This window comes from Labrus mixtus, chromosome 9 (assembly GCF_963584025.1).
Source record: "Labrus mixtus chromosome 9, fLabMix1.1, whole genome shotgun sequence".
Classification (NCBI taxonomy): Eukaryota; Metazoa; Chordata; class Actinopteri; order Labriformes; family Labridae; genus Labrus; species Labrus mixtus.
In genome coordinates this window covers 21,503,680-21,522,292 of record NC_083620.1, presented here as the reverse complement: position 1 = coordinate 21,522,292, position 18,613 = coordinate 21,503,680, and the positions used below count along the sequence as shown (strand labels likewise).

General features: G+C 40.1%; 1 protein-coding gene across 1 annotated transcript; it reads right to left on the bottom strand.

The window, feature by feature from the left end:
- Positions 1–2,680: 2,680 nt before the first annotated feature.
- LOC132979953 (galaxin-like) lies at positions 2,681–17,992 on the bottom strand. Its single transcript, XM_061045776.1, has 8 exons — positions 17,811–17,992; positions 8,709–8,863; positions 7,351–7,485; positions 6,647–6,835; positions 5,470–5,574; positions 5,118–5,306; positions 3,047–3,151; positions 2,681–2,883 (listed from the first exon to the last, which is right to left on the bottom strand). The coding sequence occupies exons 1-8, from the start codon at positions 17,990–17,992 to the stop codon at positions 2,681–2,683; spliced, it is 1,263 nt and encodes a 420-aa protein (XP_060901759.1).
- Positions 17,993–18,613: the final 621 nt, after the last annotated feature.

Below are 18,613 nucleotides of genomic sequence, written 5' to 3'. Positions count from 1 at the left end.
GTGCAGAGGGTGTGGGCATGAAGAAAATGATTCAGAGGGTTAGACCAAGACAAACCAATTTGATAAACAGGGCTGACATTTAATAAGTGCTGAAAAACTGGCTCCATATCAGTTTAAAATGCTCAAGACAATACCTCCTTTGATAAACACCCACATCCTATCTTCCCAGAATGCAAAGGGGGGATAACTGTGTGTGAACAGCTGCCCAGTGTTTCAACATCCACATCTGAACAAAACAAAGACATGAGCTGATCTGCAGTCCTGAGAAAAAGCAGCTTTACGAGGCGCCGGGTGTGAAGTACTGAGCCTGTCTGATGGGACAAGTCGCCTCAGGGAAGGGCTAAGGCTCCCTTGTTGTTGGATCTCACCATGATGTCATGCATTAACTATAACAGTAGTTTGGGGCTACCGCCACATGAGAAGGAGTTCCTTGTTTCCATGACCTGCAGGATGGAATCTTCATGCAATTTCAAATGGTTTGTGTCCAACTGAACAACTCCCTGAGATCTGGTAAATACAAATAACTAAAATATGAATTCATGACTCTACATGCTGTTTTTGAAATTCTTCTGGAGTCAGTCATTGGACAGGAAAGTCGTCAGACAGTGTTATATTTTTGTTTCCATTGATACTTCCAAAGTGAAAGTTCAGCCAAAATGTTAACACCCAAGAACAGAGGCACGTCTCCACTTTTGTTTTCTGATCCATGTTTTCAGAGGTCTCGGCTTTTCCTTCTGCAGTGTGCAAGTTAGCTGCTGCCCACTCTGATTGCTTTGAGAGAGTAAATAATTGTTGTGCCTGATGTCTTCACAACAAAACAACTGTATTGTTCATAGTTCATCAGCCTACACTTACATTAACCTGACCTCTAACAGCTGTGTGAAATACAACTCCAGCCGGGAGGAAAATATGTTTAAGTAACGTGAAAATTCACAACATTAGTATTTTTTTTTTCTTTTACCCGTGACCTCAATCCTTCCCTAACTGACACCATACTCACATTCAGTGGTGAGTATGGGTGCAGTATGTAGAGAAACAGTCCTGTAACAAATAAAGGTTTCTCTCTCTTTACTCACAGACTTAAAGTTGTTATGTTCTCCACATATGTTAAAGCAAATATTGTAGTCTCTCCTTGTAGTTAGTAAATGTTAGCGTGTTCATAAGTTGCATTGAATGTAAATGGTGGGACACACCAACTCTTCAACAACAGCTCTTTGCCAGTCATGTTGTTTGATCATCATTCTCTCTCAGTCTTGTTGTATCGGCCAGTTTTTCTGTGGATCATTGTGCTGAAAGGTTTGTGGTGAGGTTGGACTAGGTAAGTTGGGGATCCCCTACATTTGCTACACATACTTAGTTGACTTTGTTAGAAACACTAGGTAAGTGTGGTATGTGCCACCTACAGTATGTCGTTTTATCTTTCAATATTTTTTAGTCAGGTTTGTGTTTGGATTACTTTTACGTGAGGTTAGAGACTAGTTAAGTCCGGTTTTGTTTTGTTGAGTTTATTTATTTGGCACAACCACTTTGTCCAATCCTCACCCCCACCTTGTTCATTAAATTCAGTTTTTTTGTGTAAGATAAACATTTTCTTACTCTTTGGCTTTGTCAGTTTCTTTGGTTGTCTGTTACTTCTCAGCTGTTACCAGGGACGTAAAATGACATGCGCGAAAGGAGCCACAGGTCGGATTGGATCCCCGGTCGCCTGCTTGGAGGACTACAGCCTCCATACATGTGGCACGCTCACTAACCATTGCGCCACCAGCGCCCCAAATGGTGACTTTTTATTAGGGTACAGACTGATGGGGTGCCGGTGGCCTAGTGGTTAGTTTGAGTGCCCCTTGTATAGAGGCTACAGTCCTCAAGCAGGCAGCCCGGGTTCAAATACAACCTGTGGCTCCTTTACCATATTTAATTTTCCACTCTCTATTTCCCTGATTTCTAAAGCTATCCACTGTCCTGTCTCTTTCATAAAAGCATAAATACCCTCCTTCCCCCAACATTAAATGATAAAGGTTTGAAACTTCAGTTAGATATTACACAACAGTTCATATTGTTTGACTTCCCTTCAAGCAGAATGTCTTCTTAGAGGACCTGAACTGGCATGTTTATTCCTTCGCTTATCATTTCACCCTTTCATCCCTCTGGGATTCCTGGATGCAGCTATGTTGAGCTAATGTGTGCATCTGAAAATATGACGTACAAGGTGTACGACTTGCGTACAGTATTCTCTGGAGAACAAAAAGAGTTCACACTCAGCTCTGTCTGCTTGGTTCCTGTTGTCTTATCTGTGCTGCACTCAAACACAATCTAGTCAGTAGGCTCCTCTTTATGCCAGATAACAGATAACACAGCATAAGCAACACTCAAATTAACAAAACCACCTGTCATACCTGAAGGCTGCATCTTGTCTCTCTCACAGCAGAGACACAACTGCTCTTAAATTATAAAACAGAAATAGGAAGCTTTACAGTCAATTATGATCTACGAGGACCTTTAATGATCCTGTTGATGTCATATGTCATAATTCAAAGTAACAATTTTTATAACCGGGCTGCACTGAGTAGATGAACTTAAAAATGTGTACATTGAAGAAAACACTACGATACTGAGAGGCAGTCAGAACTAAAACTAAATATTTCATAGATTTACAGGAAGCTGTGTAAAGCAATTAAAGGGATTATTCATACGCACTCGACAATTCCTCAGAGCATGTGGAATTAATAGGTCGTATCTTTAAAGCGTCATCCACCAAACAGCAGCGCTGAGTCATTTTGTCGTACTGGCCCTTCTGTCCACAACACTCGTGGTTACTGGACATTCTCTTCAGGCGCTTCTTTTCATTAAGACCACAACACAACTGGTTGTCTTCATCATATGTCTCTGTGGAAAGAATCAGGATTATTCAGTATCACTTTAACCTCATCCAATATCACAACTGGCCTGATGTAGTCAGTGTGTGTTTAGTTTTACTTCTGTTAAATACTTCGTAGTTTTTTCCCCGTCTAATTCAAAGGATTGTCTTCTTTTCTTCTGCTCTACTCACCATTACCGCAGCATTTGGAAGCTGGTGTTGGTTTGGCTACTAGAGTTGATTCACAGCACAGTTCGTTGCGTTCGTCATACGTCTTCTGTCCACAGAGAGCTGACACTGTTTCATTTGGAAAGATGGCAAAGATGGTTGGTACACAGGTATACATATACTATTAAGTCAAGATACAGGCATTACACACCTCCCTGATGTTACAATACCATTTAAAATATGTTTAAGGGAATGGGAAATGTGTAAAGGTCCCTGTGCAGGATGCTATCTTTTAGTTTCAGACGAAAATCAAATGAAAAATAAACGAAAAATAAACATTAATTTGTGATCACAATGCCATCTAAAGACCAACCAACCCAAATGAAGTCTGAAATGACAACGCAGGACCTTTAGCACCCATAGATGTACAATATGCATGAAAATTCCACCCTGGTACGTGTAAAAAGCAGAGGCCAGCAAGCAGAGGTAAGGAGCTGCAACAAGACATTCAACCAATCAAAAGGGGAGCACCTGTCCACTGACACCTTAAGAAGCTTTGCCAGCTCGACAGTCTTAGCAAAGCTCCGTTTGTTTTCAGCTTGCCACTGTGCCTCTCGTTGTCTTTCCTATTTATTTGTAAAATCATGTATGTTCTGAGGCCCTCGTTCTATTGTGTGGACTGAGACAGCTGTGGAATCACCCTTCTATAGAGGCTACAGTCCTCAAGCAGGCAGCCCGGGTTCAAATACAACCTGTGGCTCCTTTACCATATTTAATTTTCCACTCTCTATTTCCTTGATTTCTAAAGCTATCCATTGTCCTGTCTCTTTCATAAAAGCATAAATACCCTCCTTACCCCAACATTAAAGAGCCCATATTATGCCCTTTTTGGGGTTCGTATATTTAATCTATGTACCTACTTTTGTACGTTCACAATAGCTAAAGTCCGAAAAAAAAAAGTGTCTGTTTTCATGTACTGCTCCTCCTTGCTCCCTCTACGCTCTGAGTCCGTCAGCTGCACTCTGTTGAGCCCACACTGTTAGACCCCACGTGGGCCAAGTCTGCTCTGATTGGTCTGCTGATCCGCTCTGTCGTTATTGGTCAGTTGCTCAGCACGCGTCTCGGAAATTTCAACATGAGCTGCTGGGCTTGCCACAACGAGCCAATCGGCTTAGATCAGTGATCTCACACTGACAAAGACGTCACACTGACAAATTTTTATCGAGGGGGGCTAGAACCGAGCGTTACATGCGGCTAATGCTACAGCTAACAGGAGGAGGTAGAAGAAGCAGCGTTTCCGTGGACTTTGAATTTTTGCACATAGATGTGCCTAAACATGCACAGGACACTTGGAAAACACACTGAAGAGCATATAAAACCAGAAAAAGCATAATATGGGACCTTGAAATGATAAAGGTTTGAAACTTCAGTTAGATATTACACAACAGTTCATATTGTTTGACTTCCCTTCAAGCAGAATGTCTTCTTAGAGGACCTGAACTGGCATGTTTATTCCTTCGCTTATCATTTCACCCTTTCATCCCTCTGGGATTCCTGGATGCAGCTATGTTGAGCTAATGTGTGCATCTGAAAATATGACGTACAAGGTGTACGACTTGCGTACAGTATTCTCTGGAGAACAAAAAGAGTTCACACTCAGCTCTGTCTGCTTGGTTCCTGTTGTCTTATCTGTGCTGCACTCAAACACAATCTAGTCAGTAGGCTCCTCTTTATGCCAGATAACAGATAACACAGCATAAGCAACACTCAAATTAACAAAACCACCTGTCATACCTGAAGGCTGCGTCTTGTCTCTCTCACAGCAGAGACACAACTGCTCTTAAATTATAAAACAGAAATAGGAAGCTTTACAGTCAATTATGATCTACGAGGACCTTTAATGATCCTGTTGATGTCATATGTCATAATTCAAAGTAACAATTTTTATAACCGGGCTGCACTGAGTAGATGAACTTAAAAATGTGTACATTGAAAAAAACACTACGATACTGAGAGGCAGTCAGAACTAAAACTAAATATTTCATAGATTTACAGGAAGCTGTGTAAAGCAGTTAAAGGGATTATTCATACGCACTCGACAATTCCTCAGAGCATGTGGAATTAATAGGTCGTATCTTTAAAGCGTCATCCACCAAACAGCAGCGCTGAGTCATTTTGTCGTACTGGCCCTTCTGTCCACAACACTCGTGGTTACTGGACATTCTCTTCAGGCGCTTCTTTTCATTAAGACCACAACACAACTGGTTGTCTTCATCATATGTCTCTGTGGAAAGAATCAGGATTATTCAGTATCACTTTAACCTCATCCAATATCACAACTGGCCTGATGTAGTCAGTGTGTGTTTAGTTTTACTTCTGTTAAATACTTCTTAGTTTTTTCCCCGTCTAATTCAAAGGATTGTCTTCTTTTCTTCTGCTCTACTCACCATTACCGCAGCATTTGGAAGCTGGTGTTGGTTTGGCTACTAGAGTTGATTCACAGCACAGTTCGTTGCGTTCGTCATACGTCTTCTGTCCACAGAGAGCTGACACTGTTTCATTTGGAAAGATGGCAAAGATGGTTGGTACACAGGTCTACATATACTATTAAGTCAAGATACAGGCATTACACACCTCCCTGATGTTACAATACCATTTAAAATATGTTTAAGGGAATGGGAAATGTGTAAAGGTCCCTGTGCAGGGTGCTATCTTTTAGTTTCAGACGAAAAATAAACAAAAAATAAACATTCATTCGTGATCACAATGCCATCTAAAGACCAACCAACCCAAATGAAGTCTGAAATGACAACGCAGGACCTTTAGCACCCATAGATGTACAATATGCATGAAAATTCCACCCTGGTACGTGTAAAAAGCAGAGGCCAGCTCTAGGCATCAGTGAAATAGTCAATCGAGTAAAGCCTCCTGCTCTAGGGGGCGCCGACGTGGGCCCCAAACACCTTTGAATGTAGCCCTATGTTACAGCTCCAGCCGCACCCCGTCTCCTGTGTTTGGCGTGCGTGTTGGCCTGATTTAATTCTCCTGTGCTGCTGCTGCTGGTGAACCCTGATAGGTAAGGAGCTGCAACAAGACATTCAACCAATCAAAAGGGGAGCACCTGTCCACTGACACCTTAAGAAGCTTTGCCAGCTCGACAGTCTTAGCAAAGCTCCGTTTGTTTTCAGCTTGCCACTGTGCCTCTCGTTGTCTTTCCTATTTATTTGTAAAATCATGTATGTTCTGAGGCCCTCGTTCTATTGTGTGGACTGAGACAGCTTTTAGTTTTGTTAAGTAAACACACACACACACACACACACATTTTACAGTGTTATTGAATTGGGCAGCACTCTTTCGCCATTTCAATTAGCCTCACCTTTTTGTTGCTGTGTCACAGTTTTACTTCTTTTTTTAATAAATAATTTACCAAAGCCATCTCCTTTTTATGATGCTTCCCTTTTCCCCTACTAGCCAGGTCATAACCCCCTACACCCTACCGAAGAACACAGATATTTTATCCCACTTTTGCCCTAAAAAGGGAAAAACACCTGGGAATTCATTTAAAAAATATGAATTCAATGCATTGCATAGAACTGTCTTTAAAAATTGTAAGGTGAGACTCACCTGACTCCTCTCTACAATTGCTGGAGTTAATGGAATGTATCACTAAAGAGCCATCCTTCAGGCAGCAGTGCTGAGTCACACGGTCAAACTGGCCATGTCCGCAGCACTGGTGGCGATCGGAAATTCTCAACAGGATCTTCTGATTATCACCGAGACCACAACACAACTGTGTATCTTTATCAAAAGCATCTGTAGAGAAGATCGGAATGATTCTTTAGAATGTATCACTTTAACCTCAGACATACCTGCTGCCTACAAGTTATCCTTTACACCACCAGCTTTTGCACAGAACATGAACAGAACATGCTTCACTTTTACAGTGTGAAGTGGTAATAATCTTTTGAGTCTTGAAATCGTAAGAAAATCAAATCTGCATGTAAGGAACACCAGAACAGTTGTGAGTAATCATTTTCAGATGAAACAAACCAAGGTTTCAGGTTCTGTAGCTGAGCTTCACTGTTGCCTTCCTCTGGATGAAAAGTTGAATAGATCTAAACATGTCCGTCTTGGATGTCTAATTATACTGCTTGGTAAACTACTAATTTACATTTATCAGTCAATCACAATCGAGGATATTTAGTTGAGATGGTATAAATCACACAAGTTAATACTGAAATAGGATATATATATATTCCTGTTTTGTATGATGAAAAGTGTGTTTTAAAAAGGCTTTAACCCCAACAATCATGTCCACTTCTACTAACCTTCACCACAACACTGTGCGTTTGCTGTAGGCTTGTCTTTGACGGTTGACTGACAGCATATTTCATTGAGTGGGTTGTAGGCTTTCAGACCACAGCAACAGGAGACACTCTGGCTCAGACCCTCTGTAACATTAGCTGCAAACACAGACATGTGGTCAAGATCCACAAAGCACAGCAACACAGTTACAGCTGGAAGTGCTTCTGTCAGCATGTGGAAGTTCCCAGTTGAATGAAAAGACAAACACTTTAGACTTATTTGTACCTCGCCCGTCATAAAAATGACAGATTTTAAGGCAGATGAGCTATAAAATGACAGGCTATATATTGAAGTATAAAAGAGAGTTGGTGTTTTCTTTTCTGCTAGCCAGTATGTTCTTAACAGTCACTTGTTGATAATGTGATTTTTTTTATCAGAGTGTTATTTACAGATTTTTATTTCAATGGGAAAATTACTAAACCCCAAAATCAGTAAAACCATGGATGATAAATAAGACGAGAATAACTGTGACGATGATCTCAAACACAAGTCTGATTCAAGTTTCCTATCTTTAACTGCTGAATTCTTTACAGTTATTGTTGGACATCGCCTTCATAGCCACTATGATTGATTTAGATCCCTATATATAGCTTGCACTCTCCTGGGAAGGATATCGGGTGTTTACTGTTGGTTGGAACTTGTGGTCTTCCAGCTAATAGAGCACATGTGATGTTCTGGAGACGACTGGCTTGCCAGTATAATTGTTATATTTCCTAAATATGTGCAGCTGCCTTAGAGTCTGGAAAATGTGCATTTCCGCTGGGAAAGTGCCTTCCCCAAAACAATGGCAAAACTGTGGAATCACCCAATTGGCCAAGATTAGCTAAATGTCAACAAATGTGGATCTCAGCCAATACTTTGCACAATGAATAAGTGATGCAACAGCAGATCAACACTCAACTTCTTGTATTTATAATTGACTAGGGAACGACTTAGCAAGGAAGGAATTTTTCTTCCTGACATCCTATGACAGAACCATGCTGTTACCATTTTTCAACCATCTCTGAGCTCAAACAACCTATTTGAACTTCTCAGAATGTCCTTTGGTAAGTTGCGTCACATGCTAGCAACGGAGGTAGCTAAAACACTTGAGTTAAGTTATTCATAGGAGTTTTTATGACTTTTGAAACATAGTGTATATCAATTGTATTGGCTTTGTTTGTTTTGTTAGTCACGAGTCATAAGGGTTTAAGCTATCCTAACAGTGTAACAATATTGTAACTACTTAAATGTACATGCTCCGTGATTAGAAAGCTGCCTCCTCATTTTTTTCTATGTCTAGCATCCTCACCTGGTTGTAACACAAATGTGCTGCAGTTACCTTTTACTTCTTGTCTGAGTTCAGCTTTACAACAGGTGGCCTCTGCTGAGTTGAAGGACTGATTTCCACAACATGAAAGTCCTGCTCCTGGATGGAGGTTATTCTCACAGCACACAGCCTCACGGGTGTCATACTTTATTCCCTTACAGGTTTTTCTGCAATCAAGGAAAAAATAAACCAAGAGATATTCTCTTACAATCAATAGACACCACTTTAAATAAAAAGAAAATTATTTTTTCTTACACAATTGTTTTTGTTCCCTGTCATGTCAATGTACATTTTATCATATCCTTTACAATGCAGTTTAAATAGTTGCACAGGTGTGCTCAGATATGATATATATCGGGCTTTATCGGCAAATAGCCCATCAGTGCTTCCTATATGCCTCTCTATCTGTCACCACAAACACTTTTGTACTGTTGCACAATGGCACCAAACACTTTTCCTCACACACCCACACTGGAAAGAAGGGGAATACCTACCTGTAACAGTCGCTTTTAAAGGCATGTGAACCCTTGACTGACTCTGTCAACAAAAACACAAGTTCAAAGTTGTAAGAGATGGGTAGGAAAATAAGGAGAAGTGGCAAAATATGTTCAAGCATTATGAAAACCACATTTAAATTAGGTGAAAGTGCAAAGGCAACCGGACTTGCTTTCTTACAAGTGAATAGGCTACTTGTATTGCAAAGTGGCAATCCAAGTATGGCAGATAGGCTAGTGCCAACACTCTAAACATAAGTTCTGCTGCTACGATATAACGGGTATTTCCTGGTTTCATGACAGGTGTAGACAATCGAATCCACGCTCTTAAACAACGCTACGTTACTCGTCCTTTTACCTTTACTGTCATCATGACAGCAGGTCACAGCATTACGCAGAGGCAATCTCAAGCTCCGTCTTTTTAGCAGAGGAGGTGGAGAAAATGAAAGATATCTTGCATACCATCACATAGGGGGAATGCAAGAAGGAAATAAAAGAAATTAATTTAAGTTCCAAAACCCATCTCTCAGAGTCTTACCCTATTCTTTTAATATGATGACATAGCCTATAAGCGAGACATCAATGATGTGTGTAGTTCAGCTGCAAACACTGAGTCACGCACCAGCGCTCCCAATTTCTCACGGTCACCCTCTAACCCACACTCTGTTTCGTCACACACACACACACACACACACACACACACACACACACACACACACACACACACACACACACACACACACACACACTCCCAAAGCTACGATAGCATCACAGCAAGGGCGAGTACAGTAATAAAAAAGTGCCTCCAGGTAGACTCTGTAACATCAGCTGCAGAAATCAACTCATCACATGACACTACACCATAAGCGGAGACAAACAGCCAGATGAATGAGCTCCACACTTACCGCACACAATTAAGCCAAAGGTCAGCCACACTGTGGAACCAAATAACAGGATAAAATTAATTAAAGATCTGTCAGTTTCAGAAATTAAAATAAATGAAGATGAATCCATATCCTACCCAAACCGAGAGCCACTGACAGAGAGAACATCTTTGAGCCTGCTTGAAGCATCAGATAGTTACAACTGCGGAGTTTGAGATGCGCAACTAAAGATACAGAGATAAGTATCCTACAGTTTCAATTAGCCCCTCCTCCAGCGTGGAAACACCTAAAATAGACATCCATCAACCTGGTTTGTCAAACGTGCTCGATGCATGCACCGCCCAAAATGTGTACCAACAAAAATCGTTCACAGTAACACATTCAATTAGGTTAATAAGTCAGTCCCACTTACCTTTAGTTTAGAAAAGTGTAGCCTACCTGTTTGTCATTAAGTAAACAACAAACTTCAGCAGCATTAACGTTAGATATCCTTCAGGCTACTCTCCCTTTAGTGTGAGAATGAGAGAATAAAAGAAAAAGAAAGGGATTGGTCTGGCGAAAGATGAGCAGTAAAAGATTTGCTTTTGTCCTACGTTTCATAGCATTTTCTATTCTAACATGTCATCGATTAAACATGCTGTTTTTTGAAAGTGAATCAATAGCCTACAGTTGTCACTTTTCTCCATGGCGCACTCACACCAGCACTAACGTTTCTATCATGTTCACTTGGATCCTTTCCTGCTGACACATGTCATGGAGCTATAGAGATAAAGTGGTCCCTTCATTTTGCAATGAAGATGAAAGTCAGGGTGAAAGAAATCACATTTTTACATCTTTAAATAATAAAACCACATTTTAGTAAGTTAAAAGTCATGCAGTTTAAAACGTACTCCAGTTAAACTATAGCCATTTACCTCTGTTGAGTTATTAGCCTATGATGTTGACTAAAACTGTTAGATGCTTTCCTTAACTTTTCCTCAAACTGCTTTCGTTTCGATTTGTGATTTGAAGAAATAACCTAACCTAACCTAATAACCAAATTCCAAAAAAAAAAACCTTAGCCTCATTAGTTTGAGGGGCGTCGATATTAAAGTCGTATTGGGCTATATTAAGAATTTAGTGGTTAAAAAGACTAAAAACTTCTCAAGAAAAAAGTAAATGAAATACTTTCTCGTAGATGCGACTCCTTAATGTATCGGAGGAGTTATGTTAATGACCTGAAGATTCAACAATACGCACCTTATAAAAAGCAGCCGTGATGGTGAAGTGAGCAGACGACCGAGACCAGAGCTCAGTTAGAACATCTGAAGTGGTCAGTCAAGTATAGGCCTATAGCCTTGTAAAGCCTCATGTAGGGTTAGGGTTAGGATATCGGTGAGATCATTAATGTAGCAATTGTTTTAATCCAAAAATGAACAAAAAATAATCCAAAAATAAAGAACACAAAAACGAAGTAAACGGTGACTTGACCACATGGCATCATCATAAACCGGGACAGAGGCACCGGGAAGAACCGGGAAGTCTCTCAAACTGCGTCTTGGCCCACCCAATCAAAAGTTAGGAAAAAGCAGAGACAGTGGGCCTGTAAGGAAAATTAATTCTGATTGGGTAAGTAGACAATCTAAAGCCAGCCCCCAGAAAGCATTTGCATGTCCCATCTCTTTCGTTAATGGGCCCAAGGCAAAGCCGTGCGCTTTGACAGCCTGTAGTCTCTCATCTTCAGCGCTCTGACGTGTAACAACAAAAATAACCCTCCATTATTCGTTTTCGATCGAGCATTTTGGAGCTGGGTTTCTCGTGCTACTTCCTCTTTAGAGCTTTAGTGTAATCCCTTCAGAATATTACAAAGATTTTATTTTAAAGAAGTATAACTGATAATAATAAATGTTTTTCAAAAATCAAGAGATAAGTCATTTGTGGAGTTGAGGTGAATCCAGGCATCAAGCCAAACGCCCCTCATTTATTTGCTGCCTGACTGCCCACATCTGAAGCATGATGTCAGATAAGAGCAGGTGTTACATTATCTATGTTAGAGGATCAGCTTTATCTTTACAATTAAAATTGCTACTCTGTGCCACTTTAAAGGCGTTTAAAAGGATTTTCCCACAAACATTTTCAGGTGAGCTGCATGTGTGAATCCAAACTGCAGATTTTTTCCTCCCTGACTTTACCCAGAATTTCTCTGCCAAGCCCCTTGTAAAATTTCCACCTGAAGCCGGGGTGAGCTGATGTGTGAACGAATCAAGAATTGTATTTTTTTTTTTTTTTTTTTTTTTTTTTTTTTTTCAAAGTCAAAGTCAACTTTATTGTCAATTTTGCCATACATACTGGACATACAGAAAAAAACGTTTCACGGTGCAAACTGCATAGTATAAAACAATAGAAGATAGTAAATAAAAACATAGGCTAAATACAGATATACAAAAATATTAAGATTATGTGCAAAGGGTGTGCATTCAAACCAAAAGCAACAACAACAAAAATGCATGGACTTGAAACTATACTAGGCACTAACCATTGAAAAGATGGTACTCCAGTGTATTATTTAAAGTCCTTTGTCCGTAAGTGACAGAAGCAAATGTTAAACTGACATCAGTATTGAGTGTCCGGTGGTTAATTTGGTTTTCCTGTTGAGGTGGTTAGGTGGGGAGGGAGGCAGAGAGAGAGAGAGAGAGAGATGATTCATGATGGGTAGTGGAAATTAAATTCCAGACTTGGGAGAGTGGGGGGAGATTTCAGCTTCTCTTCATGAGTCAGCAGGCTCCGGTATCGTTTCCAATGACAGGATATGGGTGGTAGGGGTGATGTGCTGTCAAGCTGTGTTCCGCACATGCTGGAGCCTTTCCAGGGCTTTGCTAGGTACCTCAAACAGGACTACACTAAACTAATATTCTTCACATTTAGCTCGTTTTACACATAAATAATTGCACAGTTTAAGTGTTGAAGAAATATTTAATAATATATCTAAATGTAAATCTAAATGTTAAATTTAAATCTAAATGTGGAATTACATGATTTGCATATTTTCTAAAACACAGTTAGATATAGATTTAACATTTAGATATAATATTTATATTATAAGTCGTATTGGGCTATATTAAGAATTTAGTGGTTAAAAAGACTAAAAACTTCTCAAGAAAAAAGTAAATGAAATACTTTCTCGTAGATGCGACTCCTTAATGTATCGGAGGAGTTATGTCAATGACCTGAAGATTCAACAATACGCACCTTATAAAAAGCAGCCGTGATGGTCAAGTGAGCAGACGACCGAGACCAGAGCTCAGTTAGAACATCTGAAGTGGTCAGTCAAGTATAGGCCTATAGCCTTGTAAAGCCTCATGTAGGGTTAGGGTTAGGATATCGGTGAGATCATTAATGTAGCAATTGTTTTAATCCAAAAATGAACAAAAAATAATACAAAAATAAAGAACACAAAAACGAAGTAAACGGTGACTTGACCACATGGCATCATCATAAACCGGGACAGAGGCACCGGGAAGAACCGGGAAGTCTCTCAAACTGCGTCTTGGCCGAGCAGAGACAGTGGGCCTGTAAGGAAAATTAATTCTGATTGGGTAAGTAGACAATCTAAAGCCAGCCCCCAGAAAGCATTTGCACGTCCCATCTCTTTCCTTAATGGGCCCAAGGCAAAGCCGTGCGCTTTGACAGCCTGTAGTCTCTCATCTTCAGCGCTCTGACGTGTAACAACAAAAATAACCTCTACTCTCGCTTTAACACATCAGCGATCTGGGATTAAAAAATACAGAGAGAAATGTAAATCTAAATGTCAAATTTAAATCTAAATGTGGAATTACATGATTTGCATATTTTCTAAAACACATTTAGATATAGATATAACATTTAGATTTAGATTTAACATTTAGATATAATATTTACATTTATATTTTACATTTAGATATATTATTAAATATTTCTTCAACACTTAAACTTTACAATTATTTATGTGTAAAACGAGCTAAATGTGAAGAATATTAACTAAATATTGAAAATATATCTATAACAACGTTTTTACAATCGGCACCCCATAAAACTGGTCCTGAGGCAGAAGAGGGGAGGAGCAGTGTAGTAAGAAAGCAAACGGAAAAAGAAAGGGCAAGAATAAGTGTAACAGTAACCCCGCTTTTTGTAAAGTAGGCTATCATGAGTTCAATCAGGAGAGACAATTGAATAAAGACAATTATTTATTACAATGAAATATGGAAATGTTCCTTCACAGAAATAATTTTGGCGCTATAAAGTATAGTATAAAAGTATAAAATAGAGAGCCTAATTTTCAGTTTTCATAATCAAAAAAGCCATGCCAGCTTAATCAGAAAAAGGGAAAATATTGGAAAATGGGGTGGGTGATGAGTAGAATGACAATTCTTAGCAACGTCAGAATAGATCCCCCCCATGGAGTCCAGACACTGGTGGTGGTGAAGCTGATGACTTGATGAGACCAGATGGGATGAGATGGCGGTGTTGGGGAGGTGGAGGGGCGCACGAAACATCAGCATGAACCATGCTATTGGTTAGATGAGTACCGCTGACGAGACAGCTGATTAACCAATGACAGCCCCCAGAAGATGACAGCTCAAGAATGACAGCGGAAACGAGAGTAAGCGTGCAAAAAAGATGAATGAGAAAGACCCGATCGTGAAGGCAGTTATATAGTCTTCCTTACTGAACTTACGCTAGAGCTTCATATAACATTTGTTATGAATTGGCGCTATACAAATAAAGAATGATTGATTGATCTCTAAGATAATTTGATAATAATTAGGAACTTTTTTTTAATTTACCACAGATTTATATCCTTAACATTGATGTGAATCACTAGCCTCATTTCACAGGAGGTACTTCCTATTTTGTGATTCTCCAGCAAGAATGTATGACATCGTGTCAGTGAAGCCATGTGATTTGACGAACGTGATGCACCTATTTGGATTCAACACCAATCATGTTCACTTGAATTTAGTAGAAAATAAAATAAATGCACGTAAGCTAAGGTGTCCCTCATTAGTCAGTGTCCCACATTACACCACTCCACCCAGGTTGTAGTTATAAAACACAATACTTTCTTTAGTCTCTCTATCTATAATACACTATTTTTGAAAAGGCAGTGCACATTCTTCACATTGTTACTGTCACTATCATCTAAACACCTTTAAGGTTTGGGGAAGATGTTTGGAGAATGTGATGATCTTGATCATGATTATACCTGAAGAAGTCTATGCTCTTCTCTGTTGCAGAATGCAGGTTTTGTTAAGATAATTCTGCAAGTGGAGCTTGTGAAGATGCTTTGATTGCCAGATAAAGGCAAACTTAAAAAATGTTTATTTACTCTTTATCTTTCCCTGACAGGATAAGCGTCTGTGTAGGGTCATACTGTCTGGGGCTGAAACAGACTTTTTGTTTCATTTCATTTGTTATATCATGGATTTATGGATTGTGGCCATTATAACCCAACACTTGTCAGTACTCTGTTGATACATACATTAACCACCCTTTCAATGCACCTCTGGCGTGTCTGGAGATTGTAATCATTAATGAGGAAACGCTTTTGTTTGGGCGGCTGTGGCTCAGTTGGTAGAGTCGTCGCCTCTCAACCGCAAGGTTGAGGGTTCAATCCCCAGCTGGGCAACGTGTCCTTGGGCAAGACACTTAACCCCAAGTTGCTCCCGCTGCTTCGGTGGCGGTGCATGAATGGGATTAGTTACTTCTGATGGATGATACTACATAGCGATCACTACCATCAGTGTGTGAAAGGGTATGAATGGGTGGGTGTGACCTGCGGTGTAAAAGCGCTTTGAGTAGTCGGAAGACTAGAAAAGCGCTATATCTCAAGTCTATTTACCATTTTGTGCCTCATGCTGAAATAATCAACGTGTCTGTTCGATCATTTCAGAGGTTGTGGGAATAATTCAGCGAAATATAACTGAAGTATCCTGAGTGTTCTGTATTCAGTGACACAAAGCAGAGAAGTTGAGCCGGACAGAGTTCAGGCTATCTCAGAATAACAACTGAAATCTGCCGTGTAAATACCAACACACTAGCCTGCTAGTGTATCTGACTCTTAAAGGGAATGAGAGCTGACACTCTGGTGTGTTTAATGTACACTCAAAACACACTATGTATAATAAAGACACTTAATCCAGTCGGACATGCCCCAAATCGCCGTGCGCCATGCGCTTTTGAACAACGCACTTTAAAAAGACAGAGAGGGAGGGGGATAACAGTTTCCTGTAACTTATGTTTGATAGGTGCTTGTGCGGGAAATGTCAGCCCATTGCTTCAGCTGTGGAGAGTCCGTGCTGCAGAGAGGCGGATGCCTTCTGGGTGTTGATGGAGAACCTTACACCCAGACAAGACCTAACATGCCTGGTACAGCACCTAGGTTTTGAGGCTTGCAGTCTGAATCCCTTCGTCCTGCAGAAAGCATGCATGACCTTCAGACAGGAGCATGGTCTCCTTCAGGCCAGTAAACATGAGAATGTGTAGGGCAGAAACAATCTGCAATTCTGCTGACTTTTATTATTTTATTATTGTAAATGAGCTTTCATTGCTCAAAGCATGTAGATACAAGTTGAAGACATTACTACAACTCAGACTGATTTTCTGATACTTTAATTAACCACAGTATTCCCATATATATTACCTTTGTTAATACATTTTCGATTGTGTAAATAATAGGACTATCAAGTTTAATTGTAAATATTTTGTCCTTATCCCCAGGCAATACCTTTACACAGGTTAAAGGCAGGTGATCCGCTGGGCCTTACGGCATCCTGGGAAGGCACATTACCTTCCTGTGTTGTGTCTACCATCAGGAGATAGTGTCCAGAAGAGGGAGGATTTATAAAGTCATCATTTGGAGGACAATTAGAAAAATAAATAAACACGATCACAAAGTGTCTTACCAGTTGAAATCTTTTTTTAAAGCTGTCGTGACCCGGCTCAGGAAGTCACAACAAAAATGGGAGACAACACCAAGTTAAAGTTTAAATAATTCTTTATTAAACCAGACTAGACCAAATGAAATATTTACAATATGATGTGAGGAAGTCTCAAACAAAATGATGTATACCTGTGGAGAACGTCAGAGAAGAGAGAGCAGAGAAAGAGAGAGAGAGAGTGTGTGTGAGACTGCAGGAGCTGCAAAGTGGATGGCCCCACTCAGTTGTAGGTTATATGCAGGCATGTTTCGGTGCAGCATTGGCTGGTTCTGCCAAAACCACTCCTACCCACAGAACACACACACCTTGGAGATAAACATGAAAAGCAGAAAAAACACAACTTTAAACAAAGCTTTAGTTCACACAGTGAGTTGATTAAAAGAAATGAAATGATCCTAATTCTATCAAAAACATAGAAATTGACATGATGTTGTTGAAAAGAGATCAGGCATATTTGGAGGCGTATTTATGAGACAGCATAAAATCCAATGTTCTCCAATGAAACAGCTTTGCCAAAACAGTCTACATTTACAGGGCTCAGTATTGTAGTGTTCTACTCAATGAAGTTAGGAGACGTTATTCAGCTTGCATGGGGGTTTATTTCCAAACTTAAAACAGGCTACTGTAGGCCGAAGCCAACGCCAAAAATAACAAACCTACAGCCTTTCTCCTAGTTACAACAGACGTCGGCTAAGCTCACGCGCGCACACACACACACACACACACACACACACACACACACACACACACACACACACACACACACACACACACACACACCGCAGTCCCACCTGGGTCTCCTTTTTCTCGCAGTATCGGCAGCCGTCAGTGTAGCAGGGCCGGCGGGAAAGCGCGTCTGCGTTTCCATGTTGCGACCCAGGCCTGTGGACCACCGTGAAGTCATAGGACTGCAGCTCTTCAATCCACCGTGCTAGCTGGCCTTCTGGCTCTTTGAAGGACATCAACCACTGTAAGGCTGAGTGATCTGTTCTGAACAAAAAAAAATCACTGGAATTATTAAATCTGAACATATGTTCAAATAAAAATAATTCAAATGAAATTAATTGAAATAAATAAATTAAAAATATAAAAAGAGTTAAAAGTTACAGTGCAGAGTTAAAATTTAAAATCTTATTAAAAAACCTGGATTTAAAAGAGCTGAGAGTTTCAGCAGACCTGCAGTTTTCTGGGAGTTTGTTCCAGATATAAGGAGCATAGAAACTGAATGCTGCTTCTCCATGTTTGGTTCTGACTCTGGGGACAGAGAGCAGACCTGTCCCAGACGACCTGAGTGGTCTGGATGGCTCGTAATTAATCAGGAGGTCACTAATGTATTTTGGCCCTAAACCTTTAAGCGCTTTATAAACCAGCAACAGGATTTTAAAGTCTATTCTCTGACAGACTGGGAGCCAGTGTAAGGACCTCAGAACTGGACTGATGTGATCCATTTTCTTGGTTTTGGTGAGGACTCTAGCAGCAGCGTTCTGGATCAGCTGCAGTTGTCTGACTGATGTTTTAGGCAGGGTAACACTTTATATTAAGGTGCTTGTAATAAGCATTAATAACAGGTAATAAGTCACTTA

Coding starts and splice junctions, on each gene's coding strand:
- LOC132979953 (XM_061045776.1), bottom strand. CDS start 17,992: ATGTCCTTCAAAGAGCCAGAAGGCCAGCTAGCACGGTGGATTGAAGAG. Junction 8,864..17,810: donor GAGACCCAGGTGGGACTGCG/GTGTGTGTGTGT, acceptor CCTTGATTGCAG/AAAAACCTGTAAGGGAATAA. Junction 5,307..5,469: donor TTCCAAATGCTGCGGTAATG/GTGAGTAGAGCA, acceptor TTCTTTCCACAG/AGACATATGATGAAGACAAC.